A 20364-nucleotide genomic window follows, 5' to 3' on the forward strand; every position below is an offset into this window, starting at 1 on the left:
AAAAAGCCCCAGCAGTCACTTAATTTTACTAATGAAGGTCTTTATACATGGCAGATTTTTAAAAAAGACCTTCAGCGTCCCTAAGAAGTGGAGGGTAGCTCCTTGCCCCACCGCTGTAGTGACGGCGTTGTTTGCAGAGGAAGAATGTCTTAGAATGTATAAGGGGATGGAATTAGCATTCTCTTTTTTCATGGTAGACCTCCCTGTTTTGGGTAAAGGTCATATCTACAGCAACATGGGATACTTAGGAGATTTTTGGGAGTAAGATTTAGGTACCTTTTTTTTTTTTTTTTTTTTTTTTTAAGGTTAGAGAGGAACAGTAGTGACTTTAAGACATGGGCTTAGGGCACTTTAAAGACCAATAATCAACTTGATTTAGCAAACCAACTCTGTAGGCATGAGAGAAGGTAACTTTTAAGGACAATCTTAGAATCCAGGATGGCTTTTGTTTTGTTTTGTTTGCTTGTTCGTGTTTTTTACATTTGTAACTAAGTTACACAGGCATCTTGTTTGCATGAGGCGAACCCTTAAACTGATTACATCGTTTTAAATAGGTTAGTACATTTTTAAAATCTACATTGTACAGTTGATTTATGCGAAAGGCGGGGAGGGACATTTAGAAAAAATCTAGGGTGCTGCAGAAGATCTGGCTCTGAAGTCCCAGAAGGTTGTGCAGAATCTGGAGGAACCGCAGGCTAAGTCCGAAGGTGCAATTCTATTTCCCTTTAACCTGGTGCTGCCCATTCACGCCGTGTTTGTTAACAAACAGCTCTGGGGACAGACTTGGTGGGAGAGTTACCTTTTCTTTATATGCACTGACTTTGATTCGAATAAGAGGCTTATTTTTAAAAGAAAACAATTGCGTGCCTCCAAGAAAGATCTTGAGGTAATTCCTTTATGGAACTGTGCTAGTGGGCTTCAAAGCTACTAGGTGTTGAGCACTTCTCTGTCTGTAGGACGGAATGCATCTGTCTATTTTTGTGACTGAAGCTGGAGCGTTCGTGCTCATTCGGTAACTAGCCATGTCAGGGAACTAGAGTCCTTAGAGCTCTCCAGCCCCATCTCGAACTACTTAGAGCCCTTCTGTGGAGAGCCGCTCTTCCTGACCGCCCACTTGCATGGCGGCCAGGCTATGTGTCTTTTGAAACTGCATTGCAGAGCAGATGCAGGGATGGTAGTATAATGCAGCCCGCTGGACCCTGAGCAAGGTAAGGGTCTGCCTTTCCCCCCTGCCTTTCGGAAATAGATTGCTAGAAGACCATTTGCAGCGTTTATAACTGGACCAGCTGAGTTAGACAGCAACATCTGAACTGGATACTCTACCCCTCCTAAAAGTGGGGAGGCAGGCATGGGAGCGCTGTGAGGCTCAGAAGGGAGGTGAGGCAGTAAACCAGATCTTTCCCATTTTTTTTTTTTCCTCCTAGCCTAGTCCTCTATTTCTATGATCTGCCTTTTGAACTGTTTTTGTGGCTGATCAGTTCCACCTAATATGTCTCTTGATTTCTGCTATTGTAATACTCAGGCGACATGCTGTTCTCTTCATTTTTATAAGCTTTAGATGCTTCTGCCTGTCATATTCTGGCGGTTTATCTTCAGCGTCTGGATTTGCTTTCAGACTTGAATGTCTATCAAGCTGCCGTTGCTTTGAATGTGAGATCAAAAGAAGATGAATTCCAGTAAAAAATTTCCTTCCATGAAGAAAAGATTGGGGCCTATGTAAACATCCCACTGACAGTTCCCAATGAGTTATTTTAGCCGAGTATTAGCACCTGGATGACAGACAGTCCAGCATTCCATGCTCAATAACAAATCAGTTGCTTCCGTGGCAGAAGAACATTGCCACAACAGCAATACATTTTCAGAAGGAATCCTTTTCTTCCTCCTCCCCTTCCCCCTGTTTCTTTTTTTTATTGAATATGGCTGTTCAGCTCCTCATCTTATTTTTCAAGCTGACTTGTTCTGCCTTTAGCAGTTTACTTTTCTTTACAGTGTCTGTCAAGTTACCCGGGTGACGGAAGACAGGACTTTGATAATTAGTTTGGGGCGGGTTAAGGAGTGTTCGAGTAGACAAGCTAGGCATCTGGAGATAAACAGGTAGTTTGGTTGATTGCAGAGAAGGAAAATGGAAAGGAAAAGCAGCAAAAGGAAGATCAAGGGCATATCCCGGGAATGCGGGACGATATGTTCTTTAAAAATACATGTGACAAATTTCTCTAAAGTCTGCAGAATCTGGATTTTCTTTCTTTCTTCCCTGTTTTTTTTTTTTTTTTTAAAGCATCCTGCCTATGTAAATGTCACCACAAAAATATCTCAAGAGCAGGTTTCCCGAAACCCTGTCGGTGTGTATTTGTCTGCGAGAATGAGCCATTTGGCGAGGGCTCGGTCTGGCCAGGACACACTTCTGATGCTGTGTCGCTGCTTGCAGACCTGGAGTGATTTAGATACGGGGAGCATTAATAGATTTCCTTAAGTGCTAAATGCAACTTTGAAAATTACCTGCAAGCTCCAACTGATCTTTCAACTTTGAAAGTGAAGAATTACTTGAGGAATTCTTGTGGTTTCTTTGTCATTTAGTGAGAGCCCAGCCAGCTACTGTGGAGGCAAGCGTCCCTGAGGTTGCCTACAAAGGGCAATGTTCCAGTGTGTTTTCTCCTCGAGTGTGCTTCAGCCGCACAGCACTTCCTGTTTATTCAAACATCTTTTTTACCACTCGGCAACCCCCGCTTCACAGAAACAGCCAGAACCCATCTACAGCAAGAAGACGGAAATCCAAAGGCAGACAGTGCGAGCTCACTCCGTCAAACTCTTCATTTTCTCTGTAAGTGTCCAGAGAAAAAAAAAAAAAAGGAACATTTTTGCGGGGTTAAACTTTTAAACTAGGGATCCGCTCCTGCGCAGATGATCTCTGAAGGGCAAAATAAGATGATCCAACTTGTTTACTGCTTTCTCTCCACCGCCCCCCCCCCCATCACAGGCGGTTTTCTTTTTAGAGATTTGAGAAGACCGGTTGGTTCTAACTCCTTGTTAATTCGCTCTTGCTTTCGGACGGGTCTTGGGATACGAGCCGCGAAGTAGGCAGCCGAGGGTCCTCAGGACAGTTTTATACGCTTGAATGTAGTTTGGAGCCCTCTCTGCTTATTTGGGACTTTGTTTTGTGTTGCCTTCTTTTTCTTCCTGTTATCACCAGTGGTGAGAGGGTGCAGGGACGGTGCCTTTTGTAATTCTGCCTCTGTGGAATTGTCCTCTGATGTTTGCATCACGACACCGTCATCACTTGTGAATCGGTCTTGATAATATTTGTACCAATTTCATGCCAATAAAAGTCAGACTGCTGAAACAAGCACGGTCATTATCTCATTCATATTACTATTGTTTAAACGGAGTGGGCTGCGAAAGGAAAGAGAAAGCCCGCCTCACTTTCCGCGATGGTTGTTAACTTTGATGTTGGAAAGCTCTTTTCAAAATTCTCATTGTGGGTAATTAGTATGGTTGGGAAAGCCCTGGGACCTAGGTTGCTGCTTCCCTCTGTGTCGAAGAGCGGATGGGATTGCTCTCTGAGTCCTTTCTGGTGAAATGAGTTTCTTAACACATGGTTTGACATTTTTTTTTCAAGGGTTCCACCTTTTCCTGTCTGATGCCTTCACCCCTTTGTGCCTCTTCCCCCCCCATCTCCCGCTGCACCCCTCCCCCAACCCTGACCCCCAACTTCACTGTAATTGGTAAGCCAGGTGCTAATTTTTTTTTTTTTTAACTATGTACTGGTCAGGGAATAGACAGGAAATGGAAAATTAGCTCTTTTGATCTTAAGAGAATTGTTATTACTCTGAACCTTGTTTGTTAGTCCCCAGACTAAATATCCTTAAATTTTACTGTCTAAAACAGCATCTGTTAGAATCAAGAAAGAAATAAGCTCTGTAGTTGTCCAGATCTCTGATGGAAGAAATAGTTAAACAAATAAAATAAATAAGTGCACGCGTGTGTTGCTATTGCTCTGCTAGCTTTTTTAATGTTCAGAAGTTGTTCTACTTTGCAGGGAAAAAAAAATTATGTTTGCGACTGCCTTAAGGACAATTTGTTTAACAGTAGGAGTAATTGCAGGGAAAATGGAAAGAGTGACTGAAGGTATTTACTCAGATGTTAGTGTAGGTGTGGGGGCCGAAGACGCAGTGTGGGAACAGTGGGCTGCTTTTCTTGGTATCTCAGTCTATTTGATGACCATCAAATTTCCCAGCTCGCTGGTTTTGTTTTTTCTGGATGGCATGTTTGATTATTTATCAGAAGGGGAAGGGAGTAGCTGAAGCAAATAAACATGTGACCAAGTTCTGTTTTGTTTTCCACTCAGAAAGCCATGCCCTTTCACAGATATACAGAAAATAATAAATGCATTGTTTTATGATAAAAGGAAATTATATGTGCCCTTTTTTTTTTTTTTTTTTTTGGTAAAAGGCGAGTGAGTTAACCCTTGAGACTCAGGAACCTTTTTGACTTCTGCGAATTTGCCAGGCTTTTTTTTCCCCAAGGATTAATCTATTGAGGTGTATGGTTTTATGGGGCAGGATTTCCCAGGATTAGGTGTTCAGCCGTGAAGCTTTTCTAGATGCTGGGCTTGGTTATGCCTGCCTCAGTAGCTCTACCTTGCTGCTGTGCTTGCTTGTGTGTGTGTGTGTGTGTGCGGACACATGAGCAGCTCTTGGAGTTCTGCTGAAGGCCCTGTTCTGACTGTAGATCTAAACATGAACAGTTGAGTTAAAGGAAAATACTCCAGAGTTTCTGTGACCAGTGTGCAGCATAATGGATTAGAGGCCCACTCCTCCCTTTACATTTGCCTAGCAGATAGTATAATGGCAGCTAATGACAGGTACCTCATCGTCCCTCAAAAACACCTTCCAGACTTCAGTATTATGTAATGCATGTGGTGCTCTTCGGGATTGTTATCTCAGATTGAGGCCTCTCGAGACAGAGGGGAAGGCTCGAATCTACATTATATGTAGATTTTGAAGCAAGCATGCCAGAAAACATCATTGTATTGTTGTTTGAAATCTCAGGTGGGGTTTGCACAACTCTCTATAGACGTTCTCTATACTTAAGCCTGAGCTGACGAATGTGCACACACCAGCACGTTTTTGATAGTTCGGGGATGATTTTCTACAGAGGCTTCCCCTTTCATCCACATCCTGAAAAAGTAGTGGACAGGAGCCTAGCACGGTGCCTGGCCCGGTCATATCAAGCCCTATAAATCCCCGTTGAAAATCTGCTTCATTGCCTATACTGTTCTGGAATGCGGATTGGAAACGTGCACACAGAGGGATTCCCTCTTCATTGACTATATAAGGGAACAATGCAGCAGACACTCGGACATAGCACAGCCCCCACCAGTCTGGCCCAGCATGTATGTCACTGGGAGGTGGCTTTGCTCCAGAGAGGGCAGCGGTGGAAGCAGGAGCCTCTCTTTCCTCTGTCATCCTCTTGGGTGATTCTCCAGAAGGCGGTTGGGTTGGATAATCATACTTTGTGCCTGTACAGAGCCTTTGTCTGTGAAATCAAAGTGGCTGACTAATGCTAACTTGTTAATACTCAGAACACCCTTGGGACATAGGTAGGCTGCAAAGATTATCCCACTTTTGAGGTGGGAAAATGTCCTGTTGTTAAAATAGTTTACAATTTCCGGGTGTGTCTGTACTTAATGGTCAGGCTAGACCTGGACGGGCTATGATCTAGATGCCATGAGAAGCATTTTTCCGGTGCCATATTCAGCCCTGACCACAGGCGGTCTCATGAGAAAGTGTTTTACCATGAGGAAACTGGACTGGAAAATACAGCTAGTGTGAGGGAGGCGGCGAAGAGGACTGAAGCTTAATTTTAATCCATTTAGGGTGGAAGTGAGGATTTTGTTATTGTTGTTGTTGTTTTTAAGATACAACACCGGCCGGGATTTTTGATTTTTGTTTGATTTCACATGAACCCAATATGATGTAGGCAGTTTAACTTCCACAAAAATCAAGTTCATTTGTTCTTTGCAAAGACACAGACACCGCTCTGCAAAGTTGAGTCAGAAGTTACTCTGCGGCCCTGGTGCTTTGGGGGCAAAAGAATTGAAACATTCTGTTAAGTTTAGATGTTACTATGTGATTCTTCAGTTCTGGTGTGTCTTAAGCCTCTCTGCTATGGTTACTAAGCACAGTGAAAAAATTAGTCATGTGCCCTTAGCTGTTTCAAGTCTTTTGTTGAAAGCTTTTTCAGAAGTCTCTAGAGTAGGGTAGTAGTGCATAGGTTGTTTGGGCTCCGGTACTGTTTATTTGAACCTGATTATAGAAATCAGATTTGGAAATTCTCTCTTAAAATGGGTTTTTAACTTTAAAAAAAGTAATTTTTAAAAGACCATAAATAATATGATTCCACGTATGCTTAAGAAAATTACTTCGCGGGGCATCTGGGTGGCTCAGTGGTTTAAGCCTCTGCCTTCAGCTCAGGTCATGGTCTCAGGGTCCTGGGATCGAGCCCCACATCGGGCTCTCTGCTCAGTGGGGAGCCTGCTTCCCCCTCTCTCTGCCTGCCTCTCTGCCTACTTGTGACCTCTGTCTCTCTCTCTCTGTGTCAAATAAATAAATAATCTTAAAAAAAAAAGAAAGAAAGAAAAAGAAAATTACTTCACTTAAGCATACTCCTAGATGTTGACAGTGTACCAATATGTAGGTGATGATGTGACACTTTGTTTTTTTCTTTTCCTAATTAATGTATGGATACTCCATATCTTCTACCACGAGCTTATCATGTTCATAATCAGGGATCATGTATAAAGCACTTTTTGAAGTCACCGAAGAATCACTTACTGAATGTCAGACCCTAGCTCATGCACTTTACATGTACTGATTGTCATGGAGGAACGGTTATCTCCTTCCATTCTTATAGATGAAGAAACTGGGGCACAGAGAGGTTAAATAACTTACCCAGCGTCACACAGCTAGCAAGTGGTGGAGCTGGGGTTCGAAGGTTCAGGTAGAAGGGGTTCACATCCAGATGGAACGACTGGCAGATGCTACACGACCATGTGTAGTGCTTTTGTGTAAGCACATTAATATGTCGTTCTTTCTTTGATTTTATTTATTTATTTGAGAGAGAGCATGAGAGAGGAGAAGGTCAGAGGGAGAAGCAGACTCCCCAAGGAGCTGGGAGCCCGATGTGGGACTCTATCCTGGAAGTCCGGGATCATGACCTGAGCCAAAGGCAGCTGCTCAACCAACTGAGCCACCCAGGTGCCCTCATATTAATATTTCTTAAAGCTAATTTATTTTTCTTCAGAATTGCTGTGATTCTCTCAAGGTCAGTAATTCCCCCAAATTCCCAGAGAATCCCTATTTCTTCATGCATGAAGACTCAAGTTCCACCTTATGCTAAACTGTGGTTACTAGAAGTTCCAAAAATCATTGTCGCACTGTGAGTACAACTCCGTGAACACAGCTGCCCATCTGATGAACAAAGTTTTGTTTTTAATATCCTTTTTGAGAAAGGGATTTTAGTTCCTTGACCAGAGCAATAAAATCTATTTTTCTTTTGCCATATCCTCTACCTGTAGTCTATGCACATATATTTATATTTCTAGGAAAGATAAAATCTCAAAAAGTTTCCTATAGGATTGCCTTGCTGGCTTCAATTCTTCTGAACATTTCTAATTTTTTTTTCCCCCTGAAGATCTGTTCTGTTTAGCAAGTAGTTCTAGTTCTCTGTGAATGGAAGAGTTCCAAATCCATGGATCTGTGGTTCAGTGGCCATTTTGGGTTGTGTCATTCCTGAAGTCCAAGTGAAGGGATTCTAATCCAAACTGTGTGACCTTTGGCATATTATGTAAACGTTCTGTTTATGGAAAGCACTTTAGAAGTAAGCCAGACCCACGGTTGGCATTCAGTATTGGCCATCTTCTTCTTCCTCACCAGCAGCAGCCTATCTTCATCTCCCGCTAGCTTTCTGTTTGGCCCCGAGGATGCCATTCCTGCCGCCTTGTTCTAAGAGTCAAGGCAAGGCTTGGTTAGGGTTTGGTGAAGGTCAGAAAGAACCATGCTTGCTCAAGTGCCTTTGTCAGCAGCAGGAGCCAGGACTCTTGGCTACACATCTGTGTGACCTTGAGCAAATCACAGATCCCCTCTTGCCCTCAGCTTGTTTTTTGTACAGTGAACGGTGTCTGCCCTAGATTCCTTTTGGTTCAACAGAGGGTGCTGTGGTTTTCTCATCGTCTCTGTAAAGAGGACAATGACTGGTTTGAGATTACTGGGAAACAGGAATGTTTGCTTTCCACAAAATATATTTTCGTAGGTGTGGGGTAATGTGTCATAGTAATATGTTATATTTAGTAAGTATCATGTACAAGTATTGTGCTAAGAACTTTCCATGCACACTTCACTTCACATAATGCTTATAATTAACCTGTCTCTTCCTATGTTTCTGTATCTACTAACTGTATGTATTAACTGGGTATAATAATTGATTTTTTTTTAAGATAAAGAGAGAGCATGAATGGGTGGTTAGGGCTAGAGGGAGAGGGAGAGAGAATCCTCAAGCAGACTCCCCACTGAGGGCAGAACCCGAAGCGGCACTCAATCCCACGATCCTGAGATCATGACCTGAGCCGAAATCAAGAGTCAGACACCTAATTGACTGAGCCACACAGGCGTCCCTTAACTGGGTGTAATAATCCCTCAAAGAACTGAAAATTAAATGAGATAATATGTCTGTACTCTTCAGTACCTGTCTGGTAATAAATAGCCAAAAATTACAACATTTATTACTATCTTCCTCATCCCCATTAACCAGAAACCAAGCATTTTGTATTTAAAATACAAAAACTGTATTTGAAGAATACAATTATTTGGAAATGCAAATCAAAAACCTCAGGAAGATGGTGCCTCACAGCTGTTATGATGGCTATTGTCAAAAAGACAAGAAATATCAAGGGTTGGCGAAGATGTGGAGAAAAGTGTACCCTTGTGCACTTTTGGTAGGAATGTAAACTGGAGGAGCCACTGTAAAAAAACAGTATGGAGGCTCCTCAAAATGTTAAAAATAACATTATTATATGATCCATCAATTCCCCTTCTGGATATATATCCATAGGCAATGAAGTCACTGCCTCAAAGAGATACCTTCACTGCCACATTCCTAGCAGCATTATTTACAATAGCCAAGACAAAGGAAATAACCCAAGTATCCATTGATAGATGAATAGATAAAGAAAATGTGGTGTGTGCGGACTATGATTCACCCATAAAAAAGAAGGAAATCCTGCCATTTGCAACAACACAAATGGACCTTAGGGGCACTGTGCTGAATGAAATTAAGTCAAACAGAGAAAGACAAATACTGCATGATCTCACTCGTAATGTGGAATCTAACATAAGTAAACCCATAGAAACAGAACAGGTTGGTGATTGTCAGAGGCAGGGAGTGGGGTGAGAGGTGGGCATGGGAGTAAAGGTTGTTCAAAGCTACCTGCTTACAGTTACAAGAAAAGAAAGTTCTTGGGATGTAATATGCATCTTGGTGAGTGAAGTTAACCATATTGTATCAAATAAATATTTGAAAGTTGCTAAGAGAGTAGATCTTAAAAGTTCTCATTACAAGGAAAAAGATTGTAACTATGTGAGGTGATAGCTGTTAACTGAACTTAACTGTGATAATCATTTTGAGAGATATGTCTATATATATATATATATATATACATATACATATATCTCTTTATATCATATAGATATCAAAACATGCCAATTTATATGTCTAATGTATCACTGTGGTGTACACCAAAAATTAAAATATTATATGTTAAGTGTATCTCACTAAAACTGAGAGGAAAAGAGCATCCAGAGAAAATGTTTTTTAATAAACGATTATTGCAGGGGCTCCTGGGTGGCTCAGTCGGTTGAGCATCTAACTCTTGGTTTCCGCTCAGGTCATGATCTTGTGGTCAGGGGATCAAGCTGTGCATCAGGCTACTTGCTCAGCGAGGAGTCTGCTTCAGATTCTCTCTCCCTGTCCCTGCCGCACTCCCACCACCTCTTTCTCTCTCAAATAAATAAAAATAAAATCTTAGGGACGCCTGGGTGGCTCAGTGGGTTAAAGCCTCTGTCTTCGGCTCAGGTCATGATCCCAGGGTCCTGGGATCGAGCCCCACCTCGGGCTCTCTGCTCAGCAGGGAGCCTGCTTCCTCCTCTCTCTCTGCCTGCCTCTCTGCCTGCTTCTGATCTCTGTCAAAGAAATAAATAAAATTTTTTTTAAAAATTCAAAAAAATCTTAAAAAAAAAAAAAAACATTAGAGTGATTTAATTCTCCCCTCCCAACAGAAAACAAGTGGTCATAGCAGAGTGTGAGAATCCACTGTGGGTGAAAAAACATGGGCTAGCAATCATGCTAGATCTGAAAGCTGGTCCAGGTAGGTGGGAGAGGTGGGTCTAACTTAGATGATGGTAGAGCAAAGACACAGGTGCCCAGCCCCTGAGCTGTGCTGGACTTGTATTCATTTATGACAGGAAGTCTGTGCTCTTTCAGTTCAGTCTCTCTGCTGTTGGCATTATGAAATGCTCTTTTTGAAAAATTGTATTCTTGGTCCCGCTGAACCAAGGAATGGGGTGCATGTCCCTACAAGGGTTTGAGGAAGGAATGCGCATCAGTGAATGATGACAATAGCATTGGAATCATAAGAGAAGCTGGATGAACTTGGATAGGTAAAGAGGCGAAGCCCAGTGTGAGGGAGAACAGGTGTAGCTGGGTGTGTCCACTCCTTCCAGTCTGCCTGCCTGGGGGTTGCCATCGCAGCCGTAGACGCTCAGGGCACCGCAGGGATTCACAGCAAGCATCGGTCCCTTGGGTCAGAGGACGCCTGGGAACACTCCTGCTGGAAGGAATTAAATGATAAGCAGAGTTTTTAGGAAAAGGTGGAATTTGTAAGTTTTTAATCTAATTTTTTAAAATTGTTAGCAACTCTATGGAGATATCTTTGACATAAAGAAACTACATAAGAATTAAGGTGTACAACTTGATGTTTTTATACATATGTATACGCTGTGAAAAGATCCCCAACTCAAACTAACTCTGACTAAACTTTTAGCCTTTTGTGCATGTAATGAGTTTGGACTTAAGAAGTAGCCTCTTAGTGGGGCGCCTGGGTGGCCCAGTCAACTAAGTATGTGACTCTTGATTTTGGCTCAAGTCATGATCTCAGGGTCGGGAGTTGGAGCCCCAAGTCAGGTTCCATGTTCAGGACAGAGTCTCCGTGTCCTGCTCCCTCTGCTCCTCCCCCTGCTCTGTCTCTCTCAAATAAACAAACACATCAAAAAAAAAAAAAATTCTCTTAGCAAATTTGATATATAATGAGATCATGCAGTATTTGTCTGGAAAAAGTAGAATTTAAGTGGAGAAGACATGTGGATGCCTTGTAAATATGGACAGAGAATGGGAGGGCAAATTTGCAGATGTGGCCATGGCTCCAAGATTCCTGGGAATGGAAGGATCTGGTTGAAGAAAGCAAGTCTTTTGTGTGAGGAAAAGAAAGCAGGTAAAGTTACATTAAAAGATGTAATACTGGGACAAGGCCTTTCCCTTCCTCCTGAAAACAAAAGGACCTAAATTCATTCATGCATGTTTGGCTCTGTAGGACTGCATATCCCTTTGCCAGAATTACCTGCAGCCATATTTGGTCTAACCAGTGACCTTGGTAGAATGTGAGTGTCGAGTATGTATGAGACAGTGTTTGCTTGTTTTTGTTTTTCTGTCCTGGCCATTTACTAGACTTGTGACCTTGGGCAAGTTGCTGAACCTCACCATCTCATGATTTTTCCACTTTAATTTGGTAATCATAAAACCTTGCCCTGCTTCCCTTTGAGATGTTGGGAATAAGAAGTAAGATAGCAAGTCTACAGCAACTAACTGGTATAGTGCCTGGCCCATGGTAAGCAATTCAATACATTGTATTTATTTTAGTACTCTAAGTGCAGGGAGTTAACTATACTCGCTGCTCTATTTCTGGATGGTCCTTATTTCTTCAATTGTTATACTAGGGTAATCTTTGCTATTTGCAGTAACTGCTCTGAGAAATGTAAATTATTGGAGATGACGATGATGATCATGATGATGATGATGATTTTTGTCTTTGTTAACTTGGCCAAGAGTGAGTAATTCCATATTTTAGATTATTAGTCTGGTTTCGATCTTCCTTCTCTTTCCACTTCTATTTCTTTTCTTTTCTTTTTCCTTCCTTCCTTTCTTCCTTTCCTTTCCTTTCCTCTTTCTTTCTTTCTTTCTTTCTTTCTTTCTTTCTTTCTTTCTCTTTCATCGCGGCTGGAATGCTTCCTCTAAACTAGCTTTCACTTTTCCTTCCTTCTCCATTGTTCAGGTAAGGGAAGGATGGTATTTTGGGAAGCATACCATTCATAGGGCATCCCAAGTATGTGTGATTTACACCACAAGGATAAAGGAATTCAGCATCATATTTGTTGGAGCAGAAACTAGGTTCAGTGTTAGTAGTAAAATCACAGAAACCTCTCCATTATTTTGAACATGATTGTGGCCAGATTCTTCTGCAAGCTTCAAAATGAGCTGGTCTCATCACAAGGTTTGAAAAGATATGAATCTGGATTATTCATAATGAGAGTTGCTGGGCTGCATCCCCATAAAAGACAATTGCCGAAAACAACAGGTTAATGCAGCAAGTTAATAGATCCCTTTGATTCATTTACCCTTGCAGTTGACCTCCCCCCCCCACCACCACCACCATATTTTCTACTTTGGGAACTTGGAGAAGGAATGGGCCCATGTATTTATTTTTCACAGGGCACAATCTGGTCCTTCCGTAACAAGGAGAAACGAGTTTGATGCAGCACCTAACAACATTTTAGACATTTGCTAATAAACTTGCCTTCTGTTTTCCTTCCTTGCAATGCCTACGGTCATGGCGCCTCGGGCTGTGGTCTTGCCGACTCGTTCAAGCTAGACAGGCTCAGGCTTGGGCAGTGCTTGGATGGAATCCCTCCAAAGACAACTCAGGTGCCGGAGACTCGGTGGTGGTGATTCAGCGTCTGGCACTGGCTCCAGCGAGGAGCAGCCAACCAGGGCCTCAACAAGGTGGTTATAGGGCCCTGTGTTAATAGGTGTATGGAGTAGGAGTATGATGGTGGGGGTTTTTGTCTCCTCTTATAAGAGACTTCAAACAGACTTCCTGACTGTTTAGAGCCATTAAACTTATTTCAGCTGATTTTGCAAGAGGATCATAGATATCCTTCCTTTTTCTTTTTGTCTCATGAAAATTCCTAACCTTAACCTTCTTTGGCAGCAAGTATCCTCTATGTGGATACTTAAATAATAAAAATTACTCATAACTGCAAGCAAATATAATGTTTCCTGACCCCTTTCTGCCCCTAGGTGTCCTTTGGGGGTGGGACTTGTAGCAGAGTACCTCTCCCTGTGTAGGGCCTTCTGATATGTCAGTGTCCTTATCTCTGGTACTTGGGGTGTGGGATCGAGTTTGAGCCCCAAGGCATGAATGCTGGCGAATCACCTTGAGACAGAGCACAGGGGCCCAGTTCCTTCTCTTTCACACCAATTCTTTAAAAAAGAAAGAAAGAAAAAGAGAAAAAGGGAAGAAGGAAAGAAAATACTATCTGTCATCTTTTCTTTTGGAAAACACAGTCTAATTGGTTCCCAGCATTAAAAAACTCCCAGAAGGTCTTTACCTTATTTGTTGCATTTTAAAGTAAAGCCAAAGTGAAAAACTTCAGTATTAAGTGTCGTAGCAGTGATAACCATCCTGTGTGTAGTATGAAGAAGAGAACGTGACGTCAGTAAGGATTTGGGAAACCCGGCTTGAGCAAATAGGGAAGGTGGAGGTCCCGGGTGGTGCAGATAATAAAGACATGGCAGTGGTCCAGGTGGCGGAGGGATGCTGTGTCCTGGCCTCCTCTCTGCCCACCCCCACACTCGTGGATGACACAGCCCGTGCAGGTAGGACCATGTCAGTAGGGATCTCCGACTTTTTCATTTCCTCTCCTTTTGGATTACAACTCAGAAGCATAATGTTCGAATTCTGGAGACATGGGGTTGTCTGCGCTCCAATTTTTTTCATCATGTCTATGTAGAGATTGTCTCGTAAGCTCATTTGCAAAGGCTGCGGAACATCTTGAGAAACCCGTCCCTTCTAAGTATCAGCTGTTCTGGAAGGCTCCCAGAGGATACAATACCTTCTCCAGCTGTTAGCGCTCTGAGGATGGACAAAGCGTGGACATGGAACCTTTCCCTTCTAGGGCACTGATTCAAATCCAGTGTCCCAGCTCATCTAAGGCCTTGCTGTCTCTCTGCTCTGAAACAGTGGGTGGTCGGGGGTGGGAGTCAAGTCAAGTGAATCAACAGTGTTGATTGAATGATATGAATGTTCAGAGTCTATTTGCATTCTCAACAAGTAGACCAAACAGTGACCAGTGCAAAGAGACTCTGATAGGCTCTCTGATGATTTTTTGGTGGTTGTTACCCCCATATAGGAATATTTTAATGTTTTCCTTTTTTTCTTCCTTTTTTTTTTTTTTTCCTTAAGACACTAGTGACATGACTTGATGGTCTGCTATAGTGCTTTCTTTGTTTTTGTATCTAATGTTTATACAATCACTAGAGTCAGAATCTTTCCTTAGACAAATCCCTCTATGAGATTAGCTTACTTTTCCATTTTCCTGTGATAACCAAGTGCTCCATTTGTAAATCAGTCCCCCACCCCCCACCCCCAGTTGGCATTCCTATTGGAGACCTCACTGCCTCGGAGTGCTGTGGATTCTGTATGAACGCATCTACACCTCTAGTGCTATCAGCCACTGACCTTTCTGTCCTTTTCTAGTGACCCACAGGCACTCTTTCCATCCTGCCCTGGAGTGGTTACTATCTAAAGGAAGGAGGTGATGGAGTTTCTCTGCATACTCAGTTCCAGGTCTGGCTACAGAGCGATCTTCAGATTGTGTTCATTGATGAGCCCTCTTGTTAAGATGGTAGTTAGTTGCCGGGTTGCCCCAAGATAGCAGACGATTTTATGCGGGAAGAGAAACTCTCTAGAGGTACTTGAGGTGCATCAAGAGGTTGAGAAATAAAGACGAGAACATGACTTCTTTCCTCCTAAGCTTCCCATGCTGTGTTTTATTGCTAGCTTCCCCCCCTCCCACCCCCATACGCACAGTGACTGTTGATTAGCCTGGGAAATTATCTGAGAAACAGGTTTGATCTTGAGGGGTGGGGAGAGTCTAGGAAAAGAAATTAGAGGAAGGGTGGCTGACTCATAGCAGCCTTTGAAGCTGGAAGTGGGACAACTTGTCAGGGCAGACAGGAAATAACCGACTTTTCTCCACTGGCCAATAGCACATGATGTCTTCATCCTGATGCTGTTCGAGACCTCACAGCCAATTGAAGGGATTCATTCTGAACTGGTGTAAATTATCGAAGAAACACGTATGCAAAGTTTGCAACTCGTTTTAAATAGTTTCAGAAAGAGGAGCACACGAATGTATTTTGTTTTCCTGTCCCAATTCTTTCTGGAAAATCAAATAGGACTTTGAGCTTTAAGAACAGTGAGTGAGTAAGGTCCGTGCATGTCAGCTAACTTCTAAGCTTATTTTGGGCAACTGATTGCAATCTTTGTTTTTATGAAATTGTGTCCAGTGGAATCTTCAGGGGATCTCAGAATACAGATAGCAACCCAAGGCATGGCTCAGCAAACTTTTCCTGTACAGGGCCAGGGAGGAAATATTTTGGGCTCTGCAGACCATACAGTCCGTGTTGAAAGTACTTAACTCTGCTTGGTGTTTCAAAAGCAGCCACAGACCGTGTGTAATGAAACAAACACGACAGCGTCCCAATAAAACTTTATTTGTGGATGCTGAAAATTGAATTCTGTATAATTTTCACATGTCACCAAATACTCTTCCCTTTATTATTTCCCCAGCTATTTAAATAAGTAAAAACCATTCTCATCTCGTGGGCTGTACACTAACAGCTGATGTGGGGATTTGGTCCACGGGCTACAGGTTGCTGACCCAGGACCTAAAACACTGTGGTTCATATTTTTTTGAGAACCTCCAAGTATCAGTGCTTCTCTCAGGCCTCACCACTGAGTGTGTAAAAAGACTCGCGTAGAGTTTTTCTCTTTCTGCCAGTTTGCTTTACATATATATGTGTGCTTATTCCAATCATATTTTATATAAATTTATTGCTATTTCTTAAAATGTGATAAACATGTTTTTGAACATTGGCTACCTTAATAAACATGCTGAACGTGGGGATACCTGGCCCCTTCTGTATAAACACCTGCTCTGAACTTCTGCTATAAATAGCTCAAAAGTTGTAAAGATGCTTGTGCGAAGCGTATCTTATAAATAATAGTTGGCACTTACCAAGAAGGTGAAGGCCCTCCAGAGAATGACATAGTTTTGAACCCATAGACTTGATGGTGTATCAGAAATGCCTAGGCCCCAGTTAGTATAGGTGCATGACTTGCAACCAAGGACACCCCCGGACTCTTGAGTACTCCAAGCTGGTTGTGACCCACAGAGCCTTGATCATAAGGCAACTTTGACCCCTTGCGCCAACTGGGGCATAGGTAATAGCCAAGGCAGAGAGGGAGGCTGGCAAGTTCACAGATAAAGAGAGTACATGCACGCCTTCCATCCCCTTCCTCTGTTGGCTCACAGAGCCATTTATTTTATCCGTTGAAGGAAAATAGATGTGAGTGTGTGCATCGGGGCTTTAAGTCCCTGGTTTTATCGGTCACCCCCTTTCTATGACATCTTCAAACTACGTCTTTCTTGTAACCTGAGTCTAGCACTCAATACAGCACCAAGTTGTCCAGTGCCAAGCAATTGTCACATCTGTTATAAAGGAAGTGTTGACTCAACCCAGCCCAGGAACCGCCATCAATAGTGAAAGGTCTCCAGAGATGGGATGGGGCCTTTTAAGTTATTTATATTAGCAGTTAGTCTGGAACTGGAGTCAGAGTTGATCTTTGCTTCTTAAGAGATAAATTCTTTCATTTATTCATATCCTTTCTCTTTCTCCCCCTGCCCCTCACAACTCTCTTTTCTTCTCCCTCATACATGCACAAACAAATATCCCTGCATCTTTTTATACTTTTTATATCCAAAGGATCTCGTTTTTCTTCAAATAGGATATCATAACTTCTCTCCATATGTAATTGAGATATCATTATAAAAATGAGAAATGTTCTTCCTCCCTCTTTAGTTGTATTGGAACATATCTCTAAGGCTGGCTGTCAAGTAAGCTTGTATGGGTAACTCATGGTGCAGTTTCCAAAGAGGGTCCCATCAGTCATTTCAGACTTGGCACTGACCAACAATGAACAGGAGATCAAACATTCTTGACTTTCCTATAATACCAGAGATTTGTATTATAAATTATGTAATACAGCTCATATTATCATGATAATTCTCAAATGCGTAGTCTAGTACAGTAAGGATTTATGTTCTCTTCTTTTTTAAGACAATTTAAAATCTAGATCACAGTGCTTTACATATACTGGAAATCAGAAAAGCAAATGTCCTTTGGTGGTTGATTTCACAGCACTTTATAAGTTCTAATAAATGATCTTTTTTTTTTTTTAAGATTTTATTTATTTATTTGACAGAGAGAGATCACAGTAGGAGAGAGGAAGGGAAGAGATCACAGAGAGAGGAAGGGAAGCAGGCCCCCTGCTGAGCAGAGAGCCCAATGTGGGACTCGATCCCAGGACCCCGAGATCATGACCTGAGCCGAAGGCAGCGGCTTAACCCACTGAGCCACCCAGGCGCCCATAAATGATCTTTTAATGGGCTTGCTGAGAACTCCGTTGATTTGGGGGTGGGAGAGGATAGGTTTAATACTTTGCTCCAACTTTGTTCCCATAATCAGGATAAGGTCAGGGAATTGTGAAGCAATCCATAACAATTCAGATCAAGGGGAATAATTTATATTAGTATTGCCTCTCCATCCCAGATATTTAAAATTATTTTGCATATTTACATTCATTTTGAGAATAAAATTCAGAAGCCAGTTGGCACATATGTCCACCTTGTATTCTTCTCTCTTTGGTAGTTTGACTGAAAAATCACCTGTGCTCCTACAAGTTCCTAAGCCTTTTCTACCCCAAGTTGCTGTCTTTGATTATCATCTTCAGCAGGGCTCGGTATGAAATGCTGTAAGGTAGCTGGAGTTCATTACATGATTATTTAAGTTCATGTGCTCCACGTTGGGTCTAAAAAAAAATGTTGTACACGTATGTGATTTTTTCCCCTAAAACCAGGAAAATAATCGCAAGGATTTCACTAGCCAATTTTGAAATGTTATAGAGCCAGCTCAGTAAACATTGGTTGAAAACTTAGGTTTGAGTCCTATACTTTCCTTTGCTCGAGTATACTTAGGAGAACATAAGAATAGTTTTGTGCGGCGTGTGTGTATGTTTTTTAAAAAGACACTAAATACCATCCCTTTTGCCAAAACGAGTTCAGTGCACAGATTCTCTGAGACTTGGTTATTTAAAGACTGAGTACCTGTTCTCCAAATACTTGGTGACACACAGTAAATAATTTTAACGAAGGTTGGTGACTATGGAATTTGCATCATTTTGCCTTGCTTTGCTTGTTCTGTTCTAGTATCAAATGTCCCTACTTTCTCCTCTTCCCCACCATGTCTTCCTCCGTACTCTTTTCCTGGTCATCTACAGCCCCTCTGCCTGCCCTCCCAGGTAGCAGCCAGACCCTTCCTTGTTCATCCGTTCATTTCTCTGGGAACTCTGAAGCAAGCCCCTGGACTGTGTAGCTGTTCCCTTCCCTACATGAAAAAGCCGTAAAACCCTCATGTGAAGTAGTTAAGAGAACATATATAGTAGGAGGAAAGGCTTTTGCTCCTGCAGGCACCTTGCAAAGGGGACTATTTTTCTTATATGATATAAATGAAATCTTCACTCTGCCCACTTTTACACCTACGCATGTACTAAGCGTCTCCAAGGAGACAAGGAAACCCGGAGTCCAGTGATGGTGAATCCTTCTCAGAGACAGCAGGCTGGAGTCTCGGGCAGCTCTCCCAGGCGTCTTGGCTTCCAGATGCCCCTCTCAGACAGCCTCTCTTCTGGAGGCTCTTCCAGGCAGGCTTTCTCGAACATGTCTCTCCCTTCACAGATGAGCTAGCCTGTACGTTACATCTGAAGGGCTGGTGGTGGTTGAGTTCAGTAGGCAGAAGGCCTCCCTGGGACAAGGTGGGTGGGTGTCCCAGGGAGGCGGGACGGGAAGTTTCCATCTTTCCTAAGATTTTTCCTTGTCACCTCTTTATCTGTGCATCTGTTTCATGGCCTCCCTGTGTGCCGTTTAGGCACAAAAGCGCCGCTCGACCTTACAAAATGTCTAAAAAATACTCTTTGTTACAGTAGTACGGTCGTGAGCTCAGTTAGTGAAGTTGTCCTTTCAGAAGCCCTGCCCTTGAGAATCTGACATTTTTTGGTGTCTGTCATGAACAGTCCTTCTTGATTACTCTCTCTTCCCTTCCCCCTGAGTTCAGTGCACAGGGCCCTCCAGGACATCCTACCTTTCCCTCATTCCGTGGTGTCACTATGACATTTTCTGGAACTACATACCTGAGTGTTTTAAGCAAATGAAGTCTTTGTTTCTCTCTGAGGAATGCACTATCATCATATGTCCATTATGCACACATTCAGAGACTTCTAGCATCAGATCCTTTGGCTGTGGTGACCACATCACCTGGTGCATCTTCTTTTAGGCACCAATATTTAGTTACTATGTAGAAATTATTATTGATGCAATCCCCAAGAAATCCCATTCTGTCTCTAAACTCTAAGCATGTCATTAAATGAACAGTCTTGACATCTCTTCCACATGAACATTCTTGGTTCTCAGCCAAATTAACTCAAATAGCGTAACTTCTCATGTGATTTCTAGCACACTGTCTGCAAACTTCCGTCTTCTGTTCTGATCTGGCTGCCCTCTTTAGAAAGGTGTGGCATTATTTCTGTTAAATTATTTGACAGTAAATGTTCTCATGAGGGTTTCTTGATGACACTTTTCTTTTTCTTTTTTTAATTGAACGTTTAAAAAAGATTGGTCAGTCTGTTTTCTAAACTTGGGAGGACTCTGCTGTTTACCTTTTGCTTTATGCCCAGTTCGTATTACTGCTCTAGTTTCTGCCTTTAAATAAAAACCACCTATGTTACGAGCTTCAAAGCATCATTCTATATTAGGCATGATCAGTTTTTTTCACAGGTACATAATGTACCTTTTGAATTGACCTAGAGGTCTCATTGGCTACTTTTTTTTTTCTTAGATAGTCTCTTCAGGTCACCTTGAGTGTATC

At 42.3% G+C, this 20364-nt stretch overlaps 1 protein-coding gene across 16 annotated transcripts in view; it reads left to right on the forward strand.

Moving 5' to 3' along the window:
- Window positions 1–20364, forward strand: part of FOXP1 (forkhead box P1) — a 528267-nt gene that overhangs the window by 353024 nt on the left and 154879 nt on the right. The window contains exon 1 of one of the 16 annotated variants that reach the window (XM_013052506.2): window positions 2485–2818. The exons of 10 other annotated variants lie outside the window; for them this stretch is intronic. In XM_013052506.2, coding sequence (XP_012907960.1) covers window positions 2633–2818 — 186 coding nt within the window. In that variant the 5' untranslated portion in view covers window positions 2485–2632. Of the gene's footprint in view, window positions 1–2484; window positions 2819–20364 lie in introns of those variants that run through there. 5 more of the 16 variants (XM_013052509.2, XM_013052503.2, XM_004738354.3 and 2 more) reach the window with 5 other exon arrangements.

The sequence above is a fragment of the Mustela putorius genome, unplaced genomic scaffold (genome assembly GCF_011764305.1).
Source record: "Mustela putorius furo isolate JIRA1106 unplaced genomic scaffold, ASM1176430v1.1 tig00000095_pilon_pilon_pilon, whole genome shotgun sequence".
NCBI classification, from domain to species: Eukaryota; Metazoa; Chordata; class Mammalia; order Carnivora; family Mustelidae; genus Mustela; species Mustela putorius.